General features: G+C 37.6%; 2 protein-coding genes across 2 annotated transcripts; one reads left to right on the top strand and one right to left on the bottom strand.

Annotated features, from left to right (window-relative positions):
• Positions 1 to 974: 974 nt before the first annotated feature.
• On the bottom strand, positions 975 to 9939 carry LOC139129720 (galactosylceramide sulfotransferase-like). Its single transcript, XM_070695400.1, has 4 exons — positions 9761 to 9939; positions 6356 to 6407; positions 3599 to 3935; positions 975 to 2842 (listed from the first exon to the last, which is right to left on the bottom strand). The coding sequence occupies exons 1-4, from the start codon at positions 9874 to 9876 to the stop codon at positions 2109 to 2111; spliced, it is 1239 nt and encodes a 412-aa protein (XP_070551501.1). The 5' UTR covers positions 9877 to 9939; the 3' UTR covers positions 975 to 2108.
• A 6119-nt stretch (positions 9940 to 16058) lies between these two features.
• Positions 16059 to 24018, top strand: LOC139125285 (galactosylceramide sulfotransferase-like). The gene is made up of 4 exons (XM_070691380.1): positions 16059 to 16227; positions 18308 to 18359; positions 19197 to 19542; positions 23026 to 24018. Exons 1-4 carry the CDS (start codon positions 16097 to 16099, stop codon positions 23784 to 23786), a joined length of 1290 nt encoding a protein of 429 aa, XP_070547481.1. The 5' UTR covers positions 16059 to 16096; the 3' UTR covers positions 23787 to 24018.
• The last annotated feature ends 896 nt before the right edge of the window (positions 24019 to 24914 follow it).

Below are 24914 nucleotides of genomic sequence, written 5' to 3'. Positions count from 1 at the left end.
GTCACTGACGTAGGGAAGAGATTGCTAGAGATGCCTACTTGGCAAATTAAGATTTCTTGTATATGTATTTGTATGCGTTCTTTTGAATCAGTAATTTTGTTAACCAGCGATCTGTATTGTTTTCTATTAAAGTTTGTACATCTTGGCCGGAGGCCATTAGTACTGAATAAACGAAATCAATCGAATCGAATCAGCCATTGCTCGCATTGTTTGGTAAATCTTTGGTGCCAATGTAATCAGAATTGCCATTTCTATTAATTATACGAGACATTTTCCCTACTCTTTTGTTAATGCCCGTGCGCAGGTGAATTTTACCCGAGTTGCCATGACAATATCAATACAAATATATTACAGCACAATGCGCAGTTCCCACTCTATTCACCTAACTTCCCAAATTCTTAGCAAAAACACTAGATTCTTGAGGGGAGAAGGTGGTCATTGCATTTGCAAAGGAACCTAGACATTTGGTGTGAAAAGTATATAAGAAAGATGTGTACAATATGTAAATTCAACAGCACACAAGGAGACAGGAGACATCGTTATTATCATTAATGTGTTGTTGTTTTTGTTGTCGGTGGTGGTATTTATGTTGTGTTTGCTGTTGCTGCTCGTGCTGTTGTTATAGTTTGTTTATTATCTGTAATACAGAAGGAATAAGATGATCCTTTTGCATGAAAACAAGCAAAAGAGGTTCACCAACTAGGTTTCCTAAGAAACAAAACCACCAAACCTCTTTCCTTAACCACTGTTGGACAGTTGGACTAATATTTAGAATTTCTCTCAGATTAAAAAAATATGCAAGATTGGCTAACAATATGAAGAAAGTAGTCGTCACCTTGGATTGAATCACTCATTTTATAATATCTTCTCGCTCCACATATCAAATCAATGTGTCACCAGCTTTAACATTGCATGTAAGTATTCACAGAGCAAACGCTAGCCATTGAACGGGACTACAGTTTTTGACGATTTTTCCCTTAGCTACGTCAACTGCAACTTTATTTAATGTTAATGAGAAAATAAAATGCCATATTCCAATGATAAGTATTCCAAAGGTTTCAAAGGAATTTGTGGAATGATAGTATATATTATAGCCCAAACAAGGAAGTATCTGTCCGCGGGTAGATTACATCTGTCCGACGTCAGAAGGGAAAATTATCTACTGTATCGACGGTAGATAGTCCCTTGTTCGGGCCATAAAGTTGTTATTTCGTGCCTTTCTTATATACTTTTCACACCAAATGCCTGGGTTCCTTTGCAAATGCAATCATATGCTTTATCTCCATTTTAGAGGAACATCAGTCAAAAAAGGAACTACTTTCATCGTTTAATTGGGCACTGATATATGAAAATCACTCTTCTGCCTTTTATCAATTTTTTCATGCATAATTTTCCCAAAAAAAGACTTCCCATGTAAGACATATAATTTGAACATGTTTATTTCCCAAAGTTGTCAAGTTGAAAAAAGTTCCGGTTCACTTCCAGTCAAATGCTGACTATGAGGCCTGCGATGTCAAGTTACTATTGAATCCTATGGAGAGCGCGACGTTCGATTGCGCGAGGCATGTGATAATGATGGTATGCCCATCCATAACGTATGTACGTATCGCACATATGTCAAACTCATGTAGTTCTATTGCAGCTCCTGCAAACCCTGCCTGATACCATGCAAACGAACACATTCAACAATGAATGTTCCATGTTCTAAATCTCAGAAATTTTGTCATCAACTTTGCCATCACTTAAAATTATCTATTATAAGCAATATCCGTGCTTTCAGTAATCCAGGTAACTTTTAATTTCCTGTAAGTTAAAATCAGTGTCTCCACTCACCTTTCACAGAAACCAACAGCCTGTGAGTTAAATGAATTATTTATCACAAAAACTTTAAAACATGCATGTCCGACTTCTCTTGGTATTAAAGACCCTTAGAAAGCATATGTGCACGGTTTTTTCAAACAAGAATGCCAGAACCAACAAATAGACAATTATTTCATAGTTATGCTCTATCTCTCAAAAATAGTCATAACAATAGCCTGTCCAGTTTAGTTTGGAAAAGAAGGTTAACATTTACGAGACTTTTTTGAAGAAGCAGGTACCATCTTCAATCAATGGTTACACAAATACTGTAGAATTTGCGTCTGGCTGATAATACTTTCCAAGGTAATGCGAATATGCATATTCACTTCTAAAGATTGCCTTACACGGATAAGCACTTTCAATGGTTGTGTGGCGTCGCTAGAGTTGCCCAAACAAGACTTGTACATTTTGTCTGTAGCTTGCCGTAGATGGCGCACTTCGCAATCCATTTTCTCGACACCAAATTCCCGGATTCTTCGCCACAATGTCGCATTGAAATACTCGTACAGTGCAACGTCAGCCTTATTCCAATCTGTAATCGCTTTTGCTTTCTCCTTAGCTTCATTCTTTCGAGTCTTCTGTTCTATTCCAACATTGAGATTGACATAAACAATGTCTTCTAAGTCCCAGCACATCAGGTGACGGAGAAGGACTAGCGACTCTTCCATAAAGTCAGTAATCATGACAAGATCAAATATACGGTCAAGTTCCCTGATTTTCTCCCTCACAGCTGTTTGGTTGTCACTATCTTCGACTGGCATCCCCAAATCAAACAAATTGGGATTTTTTACCAACCGAAAACTTTTACCGGGTCTGAAGTAGTACTCAGGTTGCGCGAGAAATTCCGATAAAATGTCCCCTGTAATATTCAAACTTTTCTGGATTTGTGGCTCGAAATAATTGAATATGGACACAAACTGGTCTACAGGATTACGTAGTACTGTTACATACACGGAACTGGGATCCATTATTTCTTTTAGTCCTAAAACAACAAACGAGCACGAGCGAAAATGAATCGATGTTGCTGCATATGGCGAAAGTACAATTAAGGGATGTAATATATTTATAAGAGTAAAGGTGACAGATTTTGAGTAATGATAATAACATCAACAAACATTGATAAAGATTTTGAAGTAAAGTCTTTTCTACGCTATAAAATGTTTGTTCTGGCTCTTATCAGTGTACTGACAGTAATGTACTGACAGTATGTATGGTACCAAGCTAGCTCATTTGTTCATGCATACATACATACATGTGTGCATCCATATCTACAAACATACAATATACATACGCGCGCCCGCGCGCATATACGTACATACACGCCCACACGCACACACGAACGCATGCACGCGCGCGCAAACACACCTACACACAAACACACGTACGTTACATACATACATACATACATACATACATACATACATACATACATACATACATACATACATACATACATACATACATACATACATACATACATACATACATACATACATACATACATACATACATACATACTACATACATACATACATACATACATACATACATACATACATACATACATACATACATACATACATACATACATACATACATACACACACACACACACACACACACACACACACACACACACACACACACATACATACACACACACACACACACACACACACACAAATGCCTGCAATGGGAATCTCTGTTTTCTACTTACATGTCAAATATTCAAACTCACCAACTTGGTAAAATCTGCAATGAATGGCAAAAATGTTGTATTTCTTGAATTTAGGCACCCCATCGCGAAGATAGCCGGGATGGAACAGGCTTGGCCAACCAGCTATGTTACTTCTTTTCGGCAGTGCAAATGTCAGATTGTGTTTCTCGCCATAGCGAAAGAAAATGTTTTGTATGGTGCTACTTCCTGTTTTATGCGTTTTCAAAAACACGATGTTGTTTTGAGGTTGGCAGAGGACACGATCCGTCTGGTAACTGCATGGGTTGACGATGATGTTGTCTAAACTCGGCACGGTGATTATTGCTGCATTCGGTGACGCAGACGATTTGTAGTTTGCCTGAAAAAGATCGTATTTCAATTCGAAACTGTCATATAGCCATGTTTCTGTGTGCTATCTTCACTGCAGTCTGAGTTGTGATTGGCTTGCGGAATATTTTATACGTATCTGTAGTAGGTCGGTTGAAAAAGATTTGCCCAGCTACAGTACTTTTGCCTTCTCAGCACCGAACGGGACATATAGCGGCCGCTCGCCTATCTTTGAATGGTCAATAAGCTTACCTGGGACAAGAGTGACGGGTGAGGCACAACAGACGAAGTACACATCAACATTAACCAACGAAGCAAACAGAGGACTGCCCACAGGCGCGTGGAGAAGTTCAGTATGAAGTTACTCATTCTTTCTGCGTATACCACATTGCAAATTCCATGCACCTGTGGGACTGTCTATCACTCCAGCTGAATATAAGCTAATTACGCAGAGTGCCCGTTTCTACCGCTGGCTGCGCTGCCCACGAAAATATTTTCGTGAGCAGCGCATCCAACGGTACTGAAAATGGGGAAGGGGCCAGACTAAGTACCTGGGAAACTCATCATGACTATAAATGACCTTAGGGTGGACCATTTGTTTTCAGGAAGGGCTGAATTCAATTCTGAAGGTTGTGTAACTTAGAAAATAAAGTCAGTGATGGCACGGTGCCTTTGCAAAGATATACACATTTAACATTATTAAGTAATTAAATGTTAAAGGCATTGTAACTGTTACGTTTGCTGATTTTTTTCAGCACTTTTCACATTTGTTCAAGTGCCCTGATAATAAGGTTAATGCCTCTCGTGAATGGTTCACAAAGTGATGTGAGCTCTATCAACCGTACAGCGTCAAAATTGCAGAATTCATGAAATAACACCACAAGAATATCAAACCTGTCCACATTCCGAACCTCTGCTGTTACCGAGACCATCCCCCTGCACACGATGGTCGAAGATCATTGAGTCCGTCTCGTATAGGGGTACCTAAGAAAGTGTTGCTTTTGAAAGAAAACGATAGCTTTGACACCGTGCCGGATAGCTTGGGTAGGGAAACGATAGTTGGTGGAATGGAATCCGTAAGTTTGGTCATCTAAAACGATAGCTTTGAACATATTTTGATGTTAATGGCGTAAAACAAGGTGGCGGACAGCAAAAGCAGTGGTAGCGGCGGTAAGTATTTTACCCGTTTTCTCAATAAAAACACCAAATTATGTTGTGTAAGATGCCGCGTTCAGTGAGGTTCAGGCTCGATTACACTTCTGTGAAGTTTCTGCGTCCATTTTACAAAACTTGCAGAGAAATCACCGTTCCCGTTTTCGAAGTGAACGGCTATCAGACGTTCTATTCTAATACACGTACTGGGAAGAGAATGTATGATAGTGTAAAGACGTAGTGGTTACTGTTGGCAATGTCTGTTTTCCAGAGTTAAGACTTACCAAGATTTCAAAGTTATCTTCAGATAAGATGGGCAGTTATCTTCTTTACCTTCCATGTATGAGCACTTTTTTCATACACTATCACACACACAATCAATGTACATGTATTAGAATAGGACGTCCTGATAGCCTGTTCAGTTCGAAAACGGGGACGGAGATTTCTCTGCAAGTTTTGTAAAATGGGGGCAGAAACTTTACAGAAGTGTAATCGAACCTGAACCTCACTGAACGCAGCATCTTACACAATACAACTTGCCTATTTTTTGTCGAAAACGGGTAAAATATTTACCGCCGCTACCACTGCTTTGCTGTCAGCCATCTTGTTTTATGCCCTCAACATCAAAATATGTTCAAAGCTATCGTTTTAGATGACCAAACTTATGGATTCCATTCCAGCAACTATCGTTTCCCTACCCAAGCTATCCTGCACGGTGTCAAAGCTATCGTTTTCATTCAAAAGCTACACTTTCTTAGGTACCCCTGAAGTAGCACTACGCAAGAATGAATACATATAATGAGATTTTAGCGGCCTCCCTTAGACCAGCTGTTATTATAAACTGTTTACAAGCTCTTCGATTTTTGTCGTCAGACTCAATGGTATCTTATGAAAAGGACATATAAAAAGCGGACTGGACCTTTAAAAGCTCTACGCTAGAAGATGCGTATTGTGTCCATTATGCAATGTAATTGAGTACAGCGAATAACAGTCCAGATGAACAGATATGAATGATAGAATTTGACTTAGTACACATACAGGTAGGGTCGGCGAGTCTGATACCAGATTTTTTCGACATCACTTTTGGAGATAGTCCAGTCTCAAAGTTTTACCATCGAGTCAGAACTTCGTTTGCATTATCCACGACAGCATTTGAAGTTACCTGATCACCACTCAGGTCTGATTTGAAATATATATATACGAATGTATGTATATAATTGATATTAAATAAATATATGCATAATATTTCTCAGAAGCCTTCAACTACTCTAGATTAAAGATATGTTGTGTAGCACTCACCAGATCTTCCCAAGTTGTTCCGATCTTTACCGGGACGTCTTCCTCACTCTTCCTGGACGAATGAGAAAACAGACCTTTGTATCAGTTCATTATATTTACGCTAAAGTGACTGATATATCGTCCCAATCGATTCATTTTCAAAACAAATTGAAAGAAGGAATGTCGCAAACTTTTTGATGTTTCATTTTATTTGTTATTACATGGAGTTTCACTGGTGAATATCGCTATCGTTATTACATGGAGTTTCAACGGTGAATATCACTATCGTTATTACACGGAGTTTCAATGGTGAATATCGCTATCGTTATTACATGGAGTTTCAATGGTGAATATCTCTATCGTTATTACACGGAGTTTCAATGGTGAATATCGCTATCGTTATTACATGGAGTTTCAATGGTCAATATCGCTATTGTTTACATGGAGTTTCAATGGTGAATATCGCTATCGTTATTACACGGAGTTTCAATGGTGAATATCGCTATCGTTATTACATGGAGTTTCAATGGTGAATATCGCTATCGTTATTACACGGAGTTTCAATGGTGAATATCGCTATCGTTATTACATGGAGTTTCAATGGTGAATATCGCTATCGTTATTACATGGAGTTTCAATGGTGAATATCGCTATCGTTATTACACGGAGTTTCAATGGTCAATATCGCTATTGTTATTACATGGAGTTTAAATGGTGAATATCACTATTGTTATTACACGGAGTTTCAATGGTGAATATCGCTATCGTTATTACATGGAGTTTCAATGGTGAATATCGCTATCGTTATTACATGGAGTTTCAATGGTGAATATCGCTATCGTTATTACACGGAGTTTCAATGGTGAATATCGCTATGTTATTACATGGAGTTTCAATGGTGAATATCGCGTTGTATTCGAGTGATATGTCCGTATTTTGACTCGTTGCTCAGCAAGGAGTGCTGATAGAAACTTGGTTTCTAATGAGTGATAATGATGAAAGATGACAGTCGTAATAGATACAAATTTCCAATGTTTTGTTTGTTTGTCTTCGGTAAAACTGCTTGTGAATATAAGGGACCGTTGGCAGGCAATGGGGAATGCTGATGAAGCACCACTTGCAAATACTGGGCTAGAGATGTTATTGTTTATTTATTTATTTACCAACTGATTGCCTCAATTACAGGCTCATTTTATAAAGAAAAAAGTGACAAAAATTAAAAAGAAAAATAACAAAATATAACTACGACAAAAATTGACAATGTAGACAAAATATTAAGTTAGACAAGAAACAAACAAGTAAAACCAGATTACACAATGTATAAGTTAATCATTAGCTGATGTAAATTGAGTCTTCAAGTAATGAAATTACCAAAAAATGTCAAAATTTTGTTCATTAAACATATAGTATTAAACAGTTTTGGGAGTTTTGAATTTTCATGTAAACAATAGTTCATCAGGGGGTAATATGACATTCAACTGGTCTAATAATCGTTTCCATTCAAGGTAATACATTACCAGGTCCATGGGACATAACACTGCCTGTTACACACTAAAAGGGAATTTGGAGCATTTGATTATCTCCTTCTGTCTCAATATCGCTGAAACAGCTAACAAGGGTTTTGTCTCAACGGATATAGTCGCGGTCTCCGCTGGACACGATCGTTCCGTGGCCGGGAGAACGATAGTAGATTCCCCTCCACCGTCACGTCTGCCTAACAGACAGTGCGAACACCGAGTAGAAATACACAAGGATGGTGACAGTTATATTTGTACCCACTTTAGGGGTAGACCATTTGATATTCTGAGGGGGAGCTTGAAAGATTGACTCTAGAGCATTATTTATCGGGGAATCTTAAGAAGGAAGCTACAATCTGAAGAGCGCGGGTCAAATGTTAAGAAGGAAATTACAATCCGAAAAGTGTAGGTAAAATGTGACGAGGAAAATTACAATCTGAAGTTGGATAGTGTCGTTTTCGGCCACAGTGTGATTGGCACTTTCGCGACATTTACAAATAGGGGTCAAGTTATCGTTAAGGGAACACGATTTTGAAAAATATGTGTTCTCTAATAAAAAAGGATTTTTTTAGTTTATTTTCGACTCAATTTTAGTCGCGAGGTATTCACAGACATCATATGAAAGATTCAATGACAATGAACGCCTGAAACATGACACAATTCTGGGACTCTGGGACAAACACGACACGACCGATGTGTGGCGTGGCTTTTTTTACAATGGTATAATCGCATAGACCAACGATAAATTACGCTTTGTGGTGTCACAGCTGTTTTATCTGCTTGTATTTGAACATGCCAACGCGTACGCCTACAGCTGTAAGCTTAAATAGTTCCGGTAACAGTGAAAATACGGTTTCAACATGTTAAAACACGGGTTCATACAAATACTTTCCGAATAATAGGAGAATGGCAATATATGTATAGCATACATAAAATATGTAGCTATCTGTTTGCCTAAAAACCGCCAAGAGAAAAATATGCAGACTCCGCAGGTAGTTTAATCTTCAGTGCTTTACCAGACGCTCACTTGCGTTTCTATTAAAATTGTTCAGAAACCTGAACAGAATGAATAACAACATTTCCGTCTTCATCAAATCCTAACGTCGTAGAAGGATAACACGATGAAAGTAATGTCAACATCAGGAGACATACTTCAATCAAACGTATCTCAAAAAACAAACACGACCGTTAAACCAACACGTAATTTTCAAATCCGTGAGTATATAATTCGTAGGATCAGGTTCTTGGTATGATACTTGCATTGCGTCTTTCTGTCAGCTTCCTTTAAAACAAACAACAGTGGAATCGGAAGCAATCGGCAGTGGGTTCTCTAATCAAAAGTACGGCTTTAAGTATGATAGACTGTTAGGGCCAGATAGTAGCTAAATGGTAGCGCACACATGGTAACAAGAGGCGCTGTGTATGTTTAAACATAATATTTAAGGAATATTTAATAAGGAATAAGGAATATTTAAGGTACTGTTCGCCTCGAAAGTGAAAGACTTAAACTTTGGCACAAACTTTCGTGAACGAACCCTTTAATAGTTCTCTTTCAAAATTAAGAATGAAAATCAGGGGTCAACATGCAAATTTTGGTACTTGAGAAAGAAATTACCCTTAGCTAGATTTACCAATATTTGAAATTCAAAATGACCGCCATTCTTTTGCCAAATCTACAGAGAGAAATAAAATTTTTGAGTTTCGAAAAAAGTAAGACGGCAAACTTTTTTCGTACACCCGGAGATTTGAAATGACCCCCCCACAAGTGAAGCAATCCTACGGTCGATGAAACTTTCCTTCGGGCCTGCCCCATCATCGGGTCCAATACCGGGATAACCTAGTCACGGAACTTTCCGCGTCTCCCATCGCAGAGATTGGTGCAACACTAGGTACGTATAACACGACTTACCTTGCAGGGTAGTATCGCCATACATTCATGAGAATGGTTTCAATGACAACAATACTGATAACGAGACAAGCAATCATCAGGTACCTACTAAGCTTGGCCATATTTCGATGCAACATGATGACAACATATCAAATCTATCGTCAATTACGTCGTATTTGCACTCCGGTTCAACACTACATACCTTTTGCACATGCGCGCCAGGACATATAAAAGTAACATTTAAAGCAAAAGTTCTTTTACCGGTTCCATGATGCAGTGCGCGCTAGGGTATAGAAAGCGTACGTTACGCCCAGTCCTTCCACACCGTAAAAATAGTGGACGCTAGACGCGTCTTTACGCGTTCAAAATGTACATGTCGGTGTTCAAATTTGAACGGCTAGTGTTCATATTGTTAACACTAGTGTTCATATTATTAACAATGATGTTCTAAACCTGAACACGATGTGTTAACAACCATCTCCTTCAAGTGTTCAAAACCTCAGCATCACAGAAATTTTACAATACTGTGAAACAATTAACAATCTTTTGTGTTTTTTACTTTACAATGGCTATATTAAATTTACTACTGCCTCGCGTACACGGATTTTGGTGTAACGAATTTCACACTAAGTGAAAAATTTTCCGGTCTACAATTGCTGAAAGCATGTTTTTTCTAAAAAAGGAAGTATAAAAAATAATTTTACACGTTTATTACGGGTTGAAATTTTCAAAATTAGAAAAGAAAATCAGAAAACCATCATGAACGTTTTGATTTTAACATCGGCGTTCAAGAGGCGTTCTACTTCTAAACACTTGGTGTTCAAGTTTGGTGCCTTTTCCTATCCCATGATGCATCAAAACGGAAGTTGCGACATTTTTCTTGTAAGCGCACCCTGAAGTCGTGATCGTGCAGAAGCAAGACCAGAAAGGGTAAGTTTCCTCTCCAAAATAGTAAAAGGTATTAGATTTTGAAGCATCTGTATTATTATCCTTCGAAATTAATTGTATTGTACCTTGAAATAGCTTAACTACGTGAAGAAACCTGTTTTCTTTCAGTGGCTGGTATACCAACAACTAGCTATAGCTTTGAATACGCAGTGGTACTTTTGACCATAGTTTATCGATCGATTTCACTCGGGTCAAGGGTCAACTCACTGTAGCGATAACCCTTGACCTGAGCGCGATCGATACGCCTTGCATAGAACCGCTGCGTAATCACAGCTAACACATGTCTTTTAGTAGACACAATCGCATGTAAAACATCAGTTAAACATCGCAGAGTATACAATGTATAGTTTGTTTCAGCATATGAGAGTTTGGCCTTTTTATTTTAATCAGTTGATGACAAGAAGCAGCAAATATTTTTTAACAGTATTGAAGAGAGGCACTGTATATGAAAGTATCCCCTTTTCCTTAACCTAATCAGCCCCTTGTCTTTCATTTAAAGTCTCATCTCGCCATTACCTATTGTTGCATTATTTTCAGGATGTAAAAAGTTGGATTTAACTGAAAATCGAAGAGTTGTTACAGAAGCTACTGGTGGTACAGTAATGAAGAAGATGAGTGTGCAGGTAGCTGTCTGGAAACAAGCTTGAGAACCTCAGATCATCTCTTATGTAGATTTAAACTTCCAAGGGTCAGTAACTGAATGTTGATAAGTTTCTGTAATTTGTTCTGAACGACAGAACATTCAGAGTAAAAATGTCCACTCTGAATTACTGAATTTTCTGAAATTTTCACTCTGAATTTTCTGTCACTTTCTGCTTCAATTTTTCATTCCCCCTTGCATCTGATAAAGGAGACTTCACGTCTTTGAAAGCTTATGCCCCTGTAACATTTAGTTGATCATAGCCTGCTACCAAACCTAAGATTATTTTGTATTGTAGCTCAACACGTTTCTTGTACTTAGCAACTGGTTTTTAGCTTTGCTGTCAGCTAAATAGGTGGATGTGTAGCATTGTCCTTAAATTTGTACATCCACAGGTTTTTCTTCAAAACAGCCTGTACGAATCCTTTAATATTTGGATAACTGGTCCCCAGGGATTACCCTAATCAGATATGTTCAAATTATGATGAAATATGCGAATTTATATTTTTGAGGCTAATTTTGCTATTTTTTTGGCAAAAATCTTCTTCTCTTTTACTGATGTCTTCAATATTTGGTAAACATGTCCCTAAGAATGACCTTAGTCAAATTTGTGCTAGTTGTGATGAAATATTCAAATTTTTATATTTCATGGCAATTTTTTTCATTTTTGGTCAAAAAATCTTTAAAAAATCTTCTTCAAAACTGCTAATTGAACAGCTTTGATATTTGGGACATAGACCTCTACTGATAGCCTTTTTCAGATTGTTCAAATTATGCAAAAATCTGCAACTTTGTATTTTTAAGACATTAAAGACATTTCAGATATTTTTAAGACATTAGGGATTACCATAATATTCAAGTTATGATGAAATCTACATTTTTTATTTTAAGGGTGATTTTTACCATTTTTGGTAAAAAAAATTGTATAAAAATTAATAGCAGGGTACAACAGAATTTGAAAGGTCTTTACGAATATGTTTTTAATTTCTGAGAAGTAGATTTTGAAATGTCACAGATTTATTTCAGGGTTTATTTAAAGATATTACAAACAAACAAACCTTTTTGTTTATGAAGGACTTTGTTGGACAAGGAAATAGGTTTTACCCTGCCAAGGACCCACTTTCCCCACTTTCTGCATGTTGTGCCTTACTGTGACACTTTGACAACTTGATATCTTGTGTTTACTTTAGTGAGGACAACTATATACCATGTGCACTAGAGAAGCCTTGACTAACTTTTTTTTCCTTCAAAATTTATAATTGTCTATACAAGACGAAATGTCTTTAAGAAACCATCTTACAAAAATGGAGTATGCATTTCATACATATACGTGTTTTCAACGCAATAAGTATGCCAAATTTTGAGCTTTTTTCAGATTTTTTTGGTACGTTTTAAACAAGTATGAACATAAAACGTAATCCATAATATTTAAGTAAAACCTGTTTTGTCATTAATTTGTTCATATTTTTTAAAACGATCTACAGTGTTTATGGTGATTTTTTAATGCTTATGTTTTTGATAGGAGGGTATTAACACCGTTGGTATTTTCCTCTGACAAATTTTACATACAAAGTGGCAATGTTTATTTGCCCATTTTACAGTAAATTATTGTATTTTACTCTAGAAATGTTTTGTGTATTTTTAGAATAAAATAATTTTACTGAATATCAGTGGTCTGTAATGTTATTTCAAGGCTTGAACACCCCCTGAACGCCCAAAATTAAAGGTGTTCAACAAGCGCGCATCATGTGTTCTAGCTTTTAACACACTTATCGTTGAACGGCGTCCATGCGTTCAAAAAGTGTTACAGCCCTTTGAACGCGTAAATGCGTTCAATTTTTTGAACACATTTCATGTGCAAAGTGTGTTCAGATATGGAACACCATGGTGTTCAATATAATGTCTGATGAACACGTAGCGTTCAAAATCTGCACACGTGTGTTCAAAAATTGAACGTTGGTTGAACACGTAGTGTTAAATTTCTGAACGTCTTAGACGCGTTCAAAAAGTGTTACAAAAAGGCGTTTAATTGGTGTTCTATCCTTGAACACTTAACTTACAGTGCACCCATGGACTGTGGTTACGCATAAGACTTTTTGGCCGTAGGGTACACACAGGGTATGTCGCAGGGTAAAGGAGTCAGTCCCCTGGGTTGGGAGAGGGGTGAATTCTTTGTGCACGGGTTTATTTTATTTTATTAATTTTGACACTAATATTTCAAGTAAAGATTTCGACTACAGACTGTCTGTTGGGATGACTGCTTTGAATTCTTTATTGCTAGTACAAGTAATTTTATTAATTTTGACTGTGATATTTCAAATAACGACTTTGACTCCAAACCGTCTGACTGCTTTCTTTAATACACAGAAGGGCTTATTTTCTCTCCAATCTGTGGACATACCACTTTAATTATTCCGCCAATGTTGCCAACTTGCTAATCGGCTGTCCGTATCAGCGGATTAATTGAGTAAGTCAACACCACAGCCGTCCCACACGTAGTAAAATTTTACTGCTGCTTAGCAAGTTGGCAACATTTGCGGAATTTCTCAAGGGTATATTCCCATAGAATTCAACGGCAGATTACACCCTGACCTATATTTTCATCGCTGAAGGGTACAGTATACACAGGGCATTATTTGGCATAGCAAATTTGTGTCATTCTTCTATAACAATTCGTTGTACAACACAAATCAGTATGCTTTCGTTGTTTTGAGTGTATATACGGTGTTGTTGTAGCCACTGTGATGCATTGTGGGATAACCGGGAAAGGGTCTATAGTGTACCCTCTCCCAGCCCTTAACCCTTTCACCACTATGTTTTTTTCCCAAATCCATTGTTTTCTATGGTAAAGTTGGACCTGTACACAGGGAACTGGGGGTGAAAGGGTTAATGGAGGGCGAGGCAGACTTTGCACGACATAAGAAAGGATACTTTGTTGCTTAATTGTTACTTCATCGTGCAGCGCAGGCCTTTGTCCTAGACGCTACGATAATACCGAAGCGTACGATTTACGAGGACAGAAAACCTGGTATTTTGTGACCTTATTAAAATACACAGAACAGAACCCGCGTAGCACAGTGCACGTGAAAGTAGAAATTGCAGTTCAGCAGCATAATTTCACATACTTTCATAGGTCTTGGACTGACCATTATTCACTATACGTGCTGAATGTTTTCAGATGTATTTTTTTTTTGTAAAACATGTAAAATATTGAGTCAAAGGTCAAATAGCGCCCGATAACGCCTAAAGTCATTGCATTACTCGTCAAAGTTTACTTATTGGACTCCTCGTCCTCTGCTACCAAAACTTGCTGTGCGACGAAACTCAATATGTTACAGATGCGGGTGTAGAATAATATAAGGTTATTCGCAATAAATACCGGGATTCATAAGTTATGTTCGAGTAAATCGTGCAGCGAAGGTATTGTCCGAGACGCGTATCGTCGAGGACAAAGAGTATGATGTTCGGGGACAAAAGATAAAATCCCCATTCACTAAACGCGTTTGTACTCTACATCATTCTTAAAGTAATCATATGTTTCTAACAAGATGATAAAGTTCTTGAAAAGCACTGAAGGTCGACGTTGACTCAAGGTTCAAGTTGGAAGACCCTCGTGTCATGTTTTGATTGCATTTTCTGTTACCGACCTATCTGTATTTATAGATAAAGCTGTCAGGTATGCTAAGTTGTTGGAAAACTCCCGGCCTTATTATGAGTATTTGTTGTGTTTTTCGCGGAGCCACACAAATTCTCGTCTTCGGCTCGAAGTTGTACGGCTCCGCGAAAAACACGAGTATACGATGACGTCAAAGAGAGAAAAATTCCATGGGATTATATATTTATTTCATGAACAGAATCCTTATGTTTCGTTTGATGCGGATGGATCAAAATTATAGTTGAGGATTGCAAAAATATTATCGCAATCTGGGTTTTTATTTCCCTGGATTCTTACATTCAATGAGTGAAATGGTCCATCGCCTTGAAGATATGCAAAAGCTTACTGGATACTTTCATTCATAAATCGATTAAGTTGAGTTCCTAGAGTTAACACAGGGATGGCGGTCATTTGAATTTCAAATATCGGTAAATATTGGGTAATTTGCTTCTCTAGTACCAAAATTTGCACGGTGACCCCAATTTTTATCCGATGTTCCTTGAGGAAAGTTTGAGCAAAAGTCAAGTCTTTTACTTTCTAGAGAAATAACATTTTGATTCGAAAAACTAGGACGGTGAATAGGCCTAATTTCTTACTCTAAGAGCTTTAAAATGAACCCCCACAAGAGGTAGATCAGAAAAGAATTGGAAAAGTTTGAGAGTTTGAAAATCTGTCCACGAGGCAGATTCGTATACCTTAAGTTTGATGCGTGGAAACAGGAATTAACAAGTGCTAGATGCGTTTGCCAGTATGCCACTGCTACGAGACTTCGCAAATATGGCAAATGAAAGCCATTACTCTAACCTGTGACGCATTCATGTGACTCTGCGGTAATATTTATCCCTGCATTAGAGATCAGTTGCGGATAATAGTGTTGTTTTGCACCATAAGACCGTCACATTGTGATTCACGAAAAAAAAAAGGTCAAATGTTCACGTCGCACTGAACAGACAAGTTGGTCGAAAGTCTATCCCAACCAATTCATTTTGCACAAGGTTGCAGCATGTTCAGGACCGGGCTCTGTTCAACACCACATTACGCATGCGTGTATATACACGTGATCGGTTGTGTTCACGACTCTATTGTCTCGAGGTTACGTTTGAATATTGGAACGATGGCGCGGCATTCAAAGGTAGCTATTCTGAGACTCTGCTGTCTTCTGGTCCTGACTACGAATACGTTTTTCAGTTACCATGCCGTGATCAGCTATCTGTACCGCGCCATTGGTATAAGTCACGGCGACACGTAAGCAAACATTACGTCACCTCGTTGTTTAACAATTTCGTTGTCTCAACGAACCTACAATGTTCGGTATTGGACGCTCTGAAGCAATGACGGTAACACGTGTAGATCAATCACACAATCATACGATTGTGTTTGAAGTATATAATTTCATCGCTTCTGACAGTGTGCATCATATATCCCCTGTTCAACGTTACATGGAAATCAAAACCACTTTGGGAGGTACCGATAGGTAGAATGAGCCTCGGGGATAGAGACATAATTTGGACCTTTAAACTTTAGTAGGCCATTTAAACTGCAACCAGCTTGTGTTGGCCCAATTTGAAGGTGGTGGAAAAAAGAGAATTTTCCACCGTATCCTTTTTGCGAAACTCACAAGTTTTACTTCCTCTTCCAGTTAACAACATGGAATTTCAAATATGTGTAAAATTTTAGAAATTCTCGTATACGAACCGAAAAATTGCATGCATGATTAAACCTGCTCTCTATTCCATATTTAGGAAGAGAGTACTGTAAAGCTTGCTCGGGGGAAAGTGTAAATTTTTCAGTTTAAACGTGAACATTATATGGTTTGTTATTAAGCCAAAAATATTGTCATTTTCACTATAATTGCATATGTTGTAAGTAACACGAAATATGAGAAAAAGTTGTGTTTCTGCCTTACGTCTTGAGAAACAACGTACAGAAATGCACCACGCCCTTTCATTTTGTCCAATTCACATCGCTTTGTGACAAATATGTCTGATCAAGACCGAGGCATTGCTATTTTGCAGCTGCGCAGAGTTCTAGAACTTTCCTATTCAAACGAGTCTTGCATTTCAAGAAGAACAATGTCTATCTTGACCACGCTATGTAGGTACACAGTGATATGTTCAGCAAAAGTGCTGAGAAAAACTGCGGCGTCAAAATTGTATGCAGGTTATTTTGTACACAAAGGAATAATATTGCCATTTTATCTAAATATGTTGTAAGGCTAGATAACTTTTTAAACGTGTTTTTCAAAATTGAAAAATCTAGACAAAAACAATAGGCCAACAAAGACAGTGTTTTGCCATCTTCAGCGTAGCAGAAACAAAAATATCCTGTAAACACACACACTCATTCTTTGTTTTTGAAACGAATTGAAAATTGAAAAACCCAGTAATACAAAGTGTGATGATTTTTTTCGTTATTTTTTATTTTTTTGGCAATGGCAAGTTCTTATTCAACTCCCAAAACAATGTTGAACATGCACTATTTACCTTGTCAACATAGCGTCTACATTTGTAAAATGCATTGTTATTGTTTACATTTGAATTCTAGTCCGGACCAGAATTTACTTGTCGACAATAACATCGCAGTTTGCAGTCTACATATTGCAGGCTGAGTTGACAAGCCGAATACTTTGTATACTCTGGAGATTAGAACAAGAAATTATGATAGACATTGAAAACAGAAATAGCGAAAAAATTATCAAAAGTTGGCACTATGGGCCCTTTTACAAGTGATATGCACAGTACGACGAGCATACCACACACAAGCTGACACGAACGACGGCAATATCTCCCATTAACCAGAGTTTTTTATTGAAAGTTTGTGTCATCGCGTTTGCAACATCTGTGACGAATGCTTGTTTTTACAGTAAGATTTACCAAACGCTATCTCCTATACTCTGCTACTAATCCTATGCTGTCCTGAATGTTTATATAGTATCTGCGATTCTCAGGGTTAGCAGGCTGCTATGAATGCGCTTATGTCAATAGACAACAAAGGTTAACGGAGTGAAAATAAGTGTACATATATGTGCCTTTGTACACCCAAAGTGCACATTATACATCGAAAATGCATGTCACCAAATCCCCTTTTACGACGCCAGCCTCTAAATCATCGTTAATAATGATAACATCATTGAAACAGTACTTAAAGTTTATTAATATATTATTTTTGAATCGGATGATGCATGCTCTCGCTCCAAATAAGAGACGAAACTCACTAAACAGTCGATACTCTGTTACTATTGGTTCAGACAGACAGAACAGGGAATGTTTTTGGAACAGCAATAGGAAAAGAGATGAAATAGATAAAACTTTTCGTTATTTTTCAGATTTAAGAATGATAAGCCGTTTTCCCAGCATGCACCAGTAATGCAGAGAAGGGTAAGGTACATAATACCTGGATATGGAATGTTAGAATGTGTGTGTGTATGAGAGAGAGAGAGAGAGAGAGAGAGAGAGAGAGAGAGAGAGAGAGAGAGAGAGAGAGAGAGAGAGAGAGAGAGAGAGACAGACAGACAGACAGACAGACAGACAGACAGACAGACAGACAGACAGACAGACAGACAGACAGAGACAGAGAGAGAGAGAGACAGACAGACAGACAGACAGACAGACAGACAGACAGACAGACAGACAGACAGACAGACAGACAGACAGACAGACAGACAAAAAGACAAAAACAAAAGAGAGAGACTTTATTTTAATTTCAAACACGATTTCCGATTATTTCGGAAGTGCGTAATCGAAAGGGCCGTATCACCTGACTCAGTGCTTATATTTTCATGCAATATTTTCTCCCTCCCACTCGATATACTTCTGTTGTGTGTGCTTGTTTCATTTATTTATCTTAAATGCTTCGTCACCTTAAAGTCATGTTGTATTATTCCTTATTATTAGTATATTTGGGCCATGGACTTGACACCAGGGATGTTAAAACATTTTGATGACAAACACTGTTGTAACTTGCTATTACCATTATTTATTTCTGTTCTTTCACTGTACGATGTGTCTTGTAACCTTTCCCTTGGTGAAAATAAACAATGATAAAAGTACTTATCGCCCAGACATACTTGCAACGCATCATCCATGACTAAAAACACCCTGAGATGAAATTTATCAGTATTTCACAGCGAACACCAATGAGGGATGGGAGAACAAGTCATATAAAGAGGCTTATATCCTCAGTGTAAAGTTGATGCAAATTTACACTCCTTTCAGATGAACAACAACTCACAAAGTGGGACACACTATCCAATAGGGGACAAATACCCGCCAACATCGGCCCCACCTACAAATGATGGTGACAGAGCTGAGCCACAAGACACATGCACGCCAAAACATAACATTGTCTTCTTGAAGACTCACAAGGCAGGAAGCAGCACAGTGCAGAACATAGTGCTTCGCTACGGAGAGAAACACAAGTTAACATTTGCTCTGCCCAAACGGCGAGGTGTTAGCGAAAATAACGCAGGTTGGCCGCATCACTTCGACAAGCAGTACCTGATTGAAACCCCGGGAAAGGGGTATAACATCTTCGCGTTTCATTGTAGATTCGCTCATAAAGGTACAGTATAGACATTTCTCACATTTCTGGCTACTGGGAGTGTAACATCACCGGTGTGGGAAAAAATTTTCTCACATTCCTGGCCGCTGGGAGTGCGGGATCGACAGTGTGGGAAAAATCGATCCCACACTCTCAGAAACCGTCCCACACTCTGCAGTAAATATTACACGAGCTCTGATTGGATGATAAACAGCCTGTTTTGTTCCACGCGCAAAATGTTATCCAATGGCACGACGAGTAACACATGGACTAGAACTACAAAGTAAGCAGGTCAAAGTACAGTGGCAGACGACAGAGTTGTCACGATTTTTGATAATATTGTACGTGTCCAATATGAATTTAACGCATTTTGTGGTCATGTGAGAAAAAGAATCTCACACACCAAGGACCTGGGATCAGATTTCTCACACTCGTTGGGGATATTTATCCCCAACTCGTGTGAGAAATCTGATCCCAGGTCCTTAGGGTGTGAGATTCTATTATTCTGTATTGTGTAGAATGTAGCAAGCAATTTGCTGAAACCAGCACTCAAATATAGTAATTGAAAAATGTAGGTAAGGCCTTATGGTTCTAGTCATAAGATCAAATGTAAACACTTTAGGATCTAAAGAAATCATAAACAAAAAAAACAAACAAAACAAATTAACTGGTAAATGGGTAGATACAAGGAATCATGTATGCTCTCATCATAAATGTACATGCCAAAGATGAGGTTTGCAGTGGTTTCACACTTCAATGTTTTCTAAAAGCAACACCACATATTATTCAAACTGGACAATATATTTAAAATGCAAAAGAAAAAGTGATATATTTATATATATATATATATATATATATATATATATATATATATATATATATATATATATATATATATATATAAATATATATATCATATACATCAACACATAGACTGCAGAGAAAACTAGGGTCTATGATTAACAAAAATTACTTCAAGTACAAAGTAATAATAAGTAATTTACTAGTAAGTTATGCATCTAGCAATCATCAGCCTACGTTTACTTTTACTGCCCTCAGGATGACTGCCTTTCCTGGGATGTATTTTTGTATTGTTGGGACGTATCATTGTGGTATAGTTCTGTCTGGTGGTGAAATACGAGAAATAATATTTGTTTTGATGACGACACTTTGAGACCTACTCGTATCGTTTGTTTAACAGCGTTTGACAGCATAGATTTGTCAGCATTAATAATGTGTAGCTTTATAATAATTTATTTATTTATTTATTTTATTTTATTTATTTATTTATTTATTTATTTATTTATTTATTTATTTATTTGACTGGTCAACAGGCCCAATGGCCCAATACCTGGCTCAGAGAAAATAAATACAAACAAACAAACAAACAAGCAAATCGTACAAACAACAAACAAACAACAAACAAGCAAATCGTACAATATCAACAAACATAATAGAAACCAAAAATACAATATGCACAGAATGAATACAGAGAAAGGACCCTAAGAATAAACATATCTGGACACAAACGTCGTAAAAGCAGTACTAGGTGAAAAAATGTCCTCAGAAATGTCATTACATAGTGTAATAGACCTTGGGATAAAAGCATATTTTCTAACGTCGGGGTCCTGAGGCGTCTTAGTGGTGCATAAAATGGCAATTGATATAAATGATAGGGACAACAAAATCTCCTTGAAACTATTTCGTTTAAAAAAGTCAGATCTAAAACCTTCAGCCGAAGCGAGAGAGGGGAGATTAAAATGCATACAGGACTGATGTAATCACTATTATAGTACCCAATAAACTTCAGACACACATATTTCAGAAAGCTGTTTTGAACTTTCTCTACATTGTCACTCAAATAATAATAATTATATGTTTATTTCTGCATAATATGGGCCTCCGGCCCTTATATGGTTACCAAATACAGTGTCAATCAGTCATAAAAGACATATTTGAAAGATTATTAAAGTGGAACATATTTTTTCGTAATCACACTTTGCCTCTGAATTCTTAATCAAAGACTCGTCATTTGTTTTCATTAATATGTTGAATTGATAATGTGATGGTGATCTACAAAATTTCTTCGGGAGGTATTTTTCTCTTAAATTATCCCATGCCGAATACATAACAAGAAACAGATTCATCTTCTATTCCTTGACAACATAATAAATGTGTAGGTTTGCTGATATACATAGATTTCATTGTTTGTTTATGTTCGAGAAGCTCGATTCTTTGTCAATGATTGAGCATGACACGTCACAAAGATCTGGTCATTTTTTCTAAAGAGACCATATAATCTTCGATAGTTAAGTACTGTTCTCATACTTTTTCTTACGGAACGATTGCATGTGATTAGCGAAACGCGTCTTAAAGATGTTATCAGTGAGATATATGTACGATCTGAATTGGTCTCAAGTAGCCGTCATCAAAACAAATATTATTATTCAAATTTCAACACCACCTAGAACTGTTGTACAATGGTATGCCCAAACATTACAAAAAGGTAAAGATCCTGAGAGAAAACGTAGTCTGATGATTGCTAAGTGCATGAAACTTAAGTAACAGATAGCATTACTTTTTACTTGAAGTAATATAATTGTTATATATATATATTATATATATATATATATATATATATATATATATATATATATATATATTACAGTGCTCGATGCTAAAGCAGAGCGTTATTAATAATAATACAAATTACTTCAAGTACAAAGTAATAATATCTGTTACTTAAGTTTCATGCATCCTGCAATCATCAGATGACTTCATCTGTCTGATGTTTGCATATATATATATATATAATATAATATATATATATATATTATATATATATATATATATATATATATATATATATATATATATATATATATATATATATATATATTCGGATAGTTTTCAATCGGATTCGAACCCACAACATACGGCATCAGTCGCCTAGCTGAAAGACCACAGACAGAACCAGTCGGCTAAATCTCCACTCCCAAAAAGAGTGGTTCAATAGCCGGCTAAGTTGTTACATTTTTCTGACTGAGGCCGCTCAACACGAGTTCGTGAAGCACTCACGCACGCATGCTCACTATCATACATCGCACATACACACTTTATCGAAGCGAAGAAACGAATTTCATCGCTTTAACTGGGCGAACGATAACCTCGGGGACAATTCTGTCCACCAGCAGTGTTACCCAGGGTAGAAAATTCGAATAGTTTTCAATCGGATTCGAACTCACAACATACGGCATCAGTCGCCTAGCTGAAAGACCACAGACAGAACCAGTCGGCTAAATCTCCACTCCCATATATATATATATATATATATATATATAATATATATATATATATATATATATATATATATATATATATATATATATATATATATATATATATATTATATATATATATATATATATAAATCACGATAATTGCCAATTAATTGGAAATTGATGATAAATTTAGAGTTACTCATGAGGATTTCTCAATTTTCAGAGTTGTCTGCGGTAATGCCAACTGGTTCCATCTACTTCACTATTCTGCGAGAACCAGTTAGTCTTTATGAATCTATGTTCAGATTCTTCTTTACAACGAACATCCGACGCCAACTCAAGTTGAAAGGGGACTTTACCAAAGCGGCGGTAACTTTCTTGTCCGACCCGAGACGATATTACAACGCCGACCGAAGCTTCCCCTTGGTGAGAAATCCCATGATGTTTGATATGGGCATGTCTGTCGATGAAATGGATGACGAGCGAGCTGTACTTCGAAAAATTGCAGAGTTAGAGGGCGCTCTACACTTTGTCATGATCTCCGAGTATTTCGACGAATCGCTGGTTTTGCTGCGTCACCTGCTGTGCTGGAAAGTCGACGACATCGCCTACCTTGCAAACAACGTCAGAATAAACGCCGAGCGCAAACTGAAAGGCACCGACTCGTTAGCGGAGAAAATCGAACAGTGGAACCAGGCGGACGTCATGCTGTACCGCCATTTCAACGCCACGTTTTGGGAAAGAATCCAGAGCTTTGGGGCCGACCGAATGGAAAAGGAAGTGTGGCAGTTTCGAGAAAAACTCGAGAAGTCACGCGAGTTTTGCGTCCAGAGGTCAAAAGCTGGTTTAAGCATTACAGGCGCAAAAGTTGTCCAGTACGAGCTGAACGAAGGCGCTGAGAATAATCTGGATTGCCAGCGCATGATAACAACAGAACTAGATTACTTGAATTACATTAAACTAACCTATCAACCTAGTAAATAGCTCGTTTCGTCTTGCGAACGATGAAGGAGAATCAACTGAATGTTCATTTCACTTCAGCAGGACTGAGAAAAAGTATTTGTATTTCAGGTAACCCTACATATCCAGTGCAATAACTCCATGCCCGGCCTCTTCGATTTTACTTTGTATCGGTGTTCCAGAATTACGCATCGAATATGGATGTTTTTTTCATTTGTTTTGGTTACACTGGTTACGAAATAAAAATATTTGGTCTAAAGCAATTTCTTCCTAATATACAAAAAATGAAAAAAGAATAAAACGATTGTGACCAATACTCAACTGGGGCTATACATTTTATGGCCTTTCTTCAAACCAGCAGACTCGATATTTTAGTGAGCAGATAGCTTGTGAATTTGCAGCATTATAAGATATGAGTACACCTCACTCATTCAGCGTGCACTGCCATTGGTTAAACATGACTCACGTGACATGTAAAAGAACGTGATGATGCCCTCTGCAAACGTGATAATGCCCTCTGCGAACTTGATGATGCCCTCTGCATTTGATATTACATGCATGGATGACGTCATTTTACTTACTGCGCGTCCTTTCTGCGCCTAACAAATGTCGTTCGCTTGTAAGCAGTCGGCAACTATGGCTGCGAAACGTCATGCACAGCTGTCACCGGCGCAGTAAATAGACGATATTTTGATGCAAGTAAACAGCAAACGAACGAAAATGGCAACAAGGAATGCAATTTCTGTGTTCAGCGACTATGCAAGCAACAAATGTGGATACGCCACCGAGGAGATCGGCAAACTTTCAGCGGCAACCCTAGACTCGGCACTGACAACAATTTACGCTGAGGTCCGGACTCAGAAAGGCGAACTGTACTCGAAGAAGTCTTTGTGTTTTTGTGTCTTTGCATGTTTGCTTGTTCGGTGTAATAAAATTAATAACACATGCCAGCACGGGCAAGATCACGATTTGTTGCCTGCCCTCGGGCTGGTGCTCATGACGGTAATATTGATGATACCCTCGCCTTCGGCTCGGGCATCATCAATATTACCGTCATGAGCACCATCCCTTGGGCGGGCAACAAATCGTGATCTTGCCCTTGCTGGCGTGTGTTATTATTTAATGAGTCCAGCAGAAGAAGCTCTATGACAA

Source organism: Ptychodera flava, chromosome 3 (assembly GCF_041260155.1).
Source record: "Ptychodera flava strain L36383 chromosome 3, AS_Pfla_20210202, whole genome shotgun sequence".
Taxonomy (NCBI): domain Eukaryota; kingdom Metazoa; phylum Hemichordata; class Enteropneusta; family Ptychoderidae; genus Ptychodera; species Ptychodera flava.
Note: the sequence above shows the minus strand (reverse complement) of the source record. Positions and strands in the feature narration are given on the sequence as shown.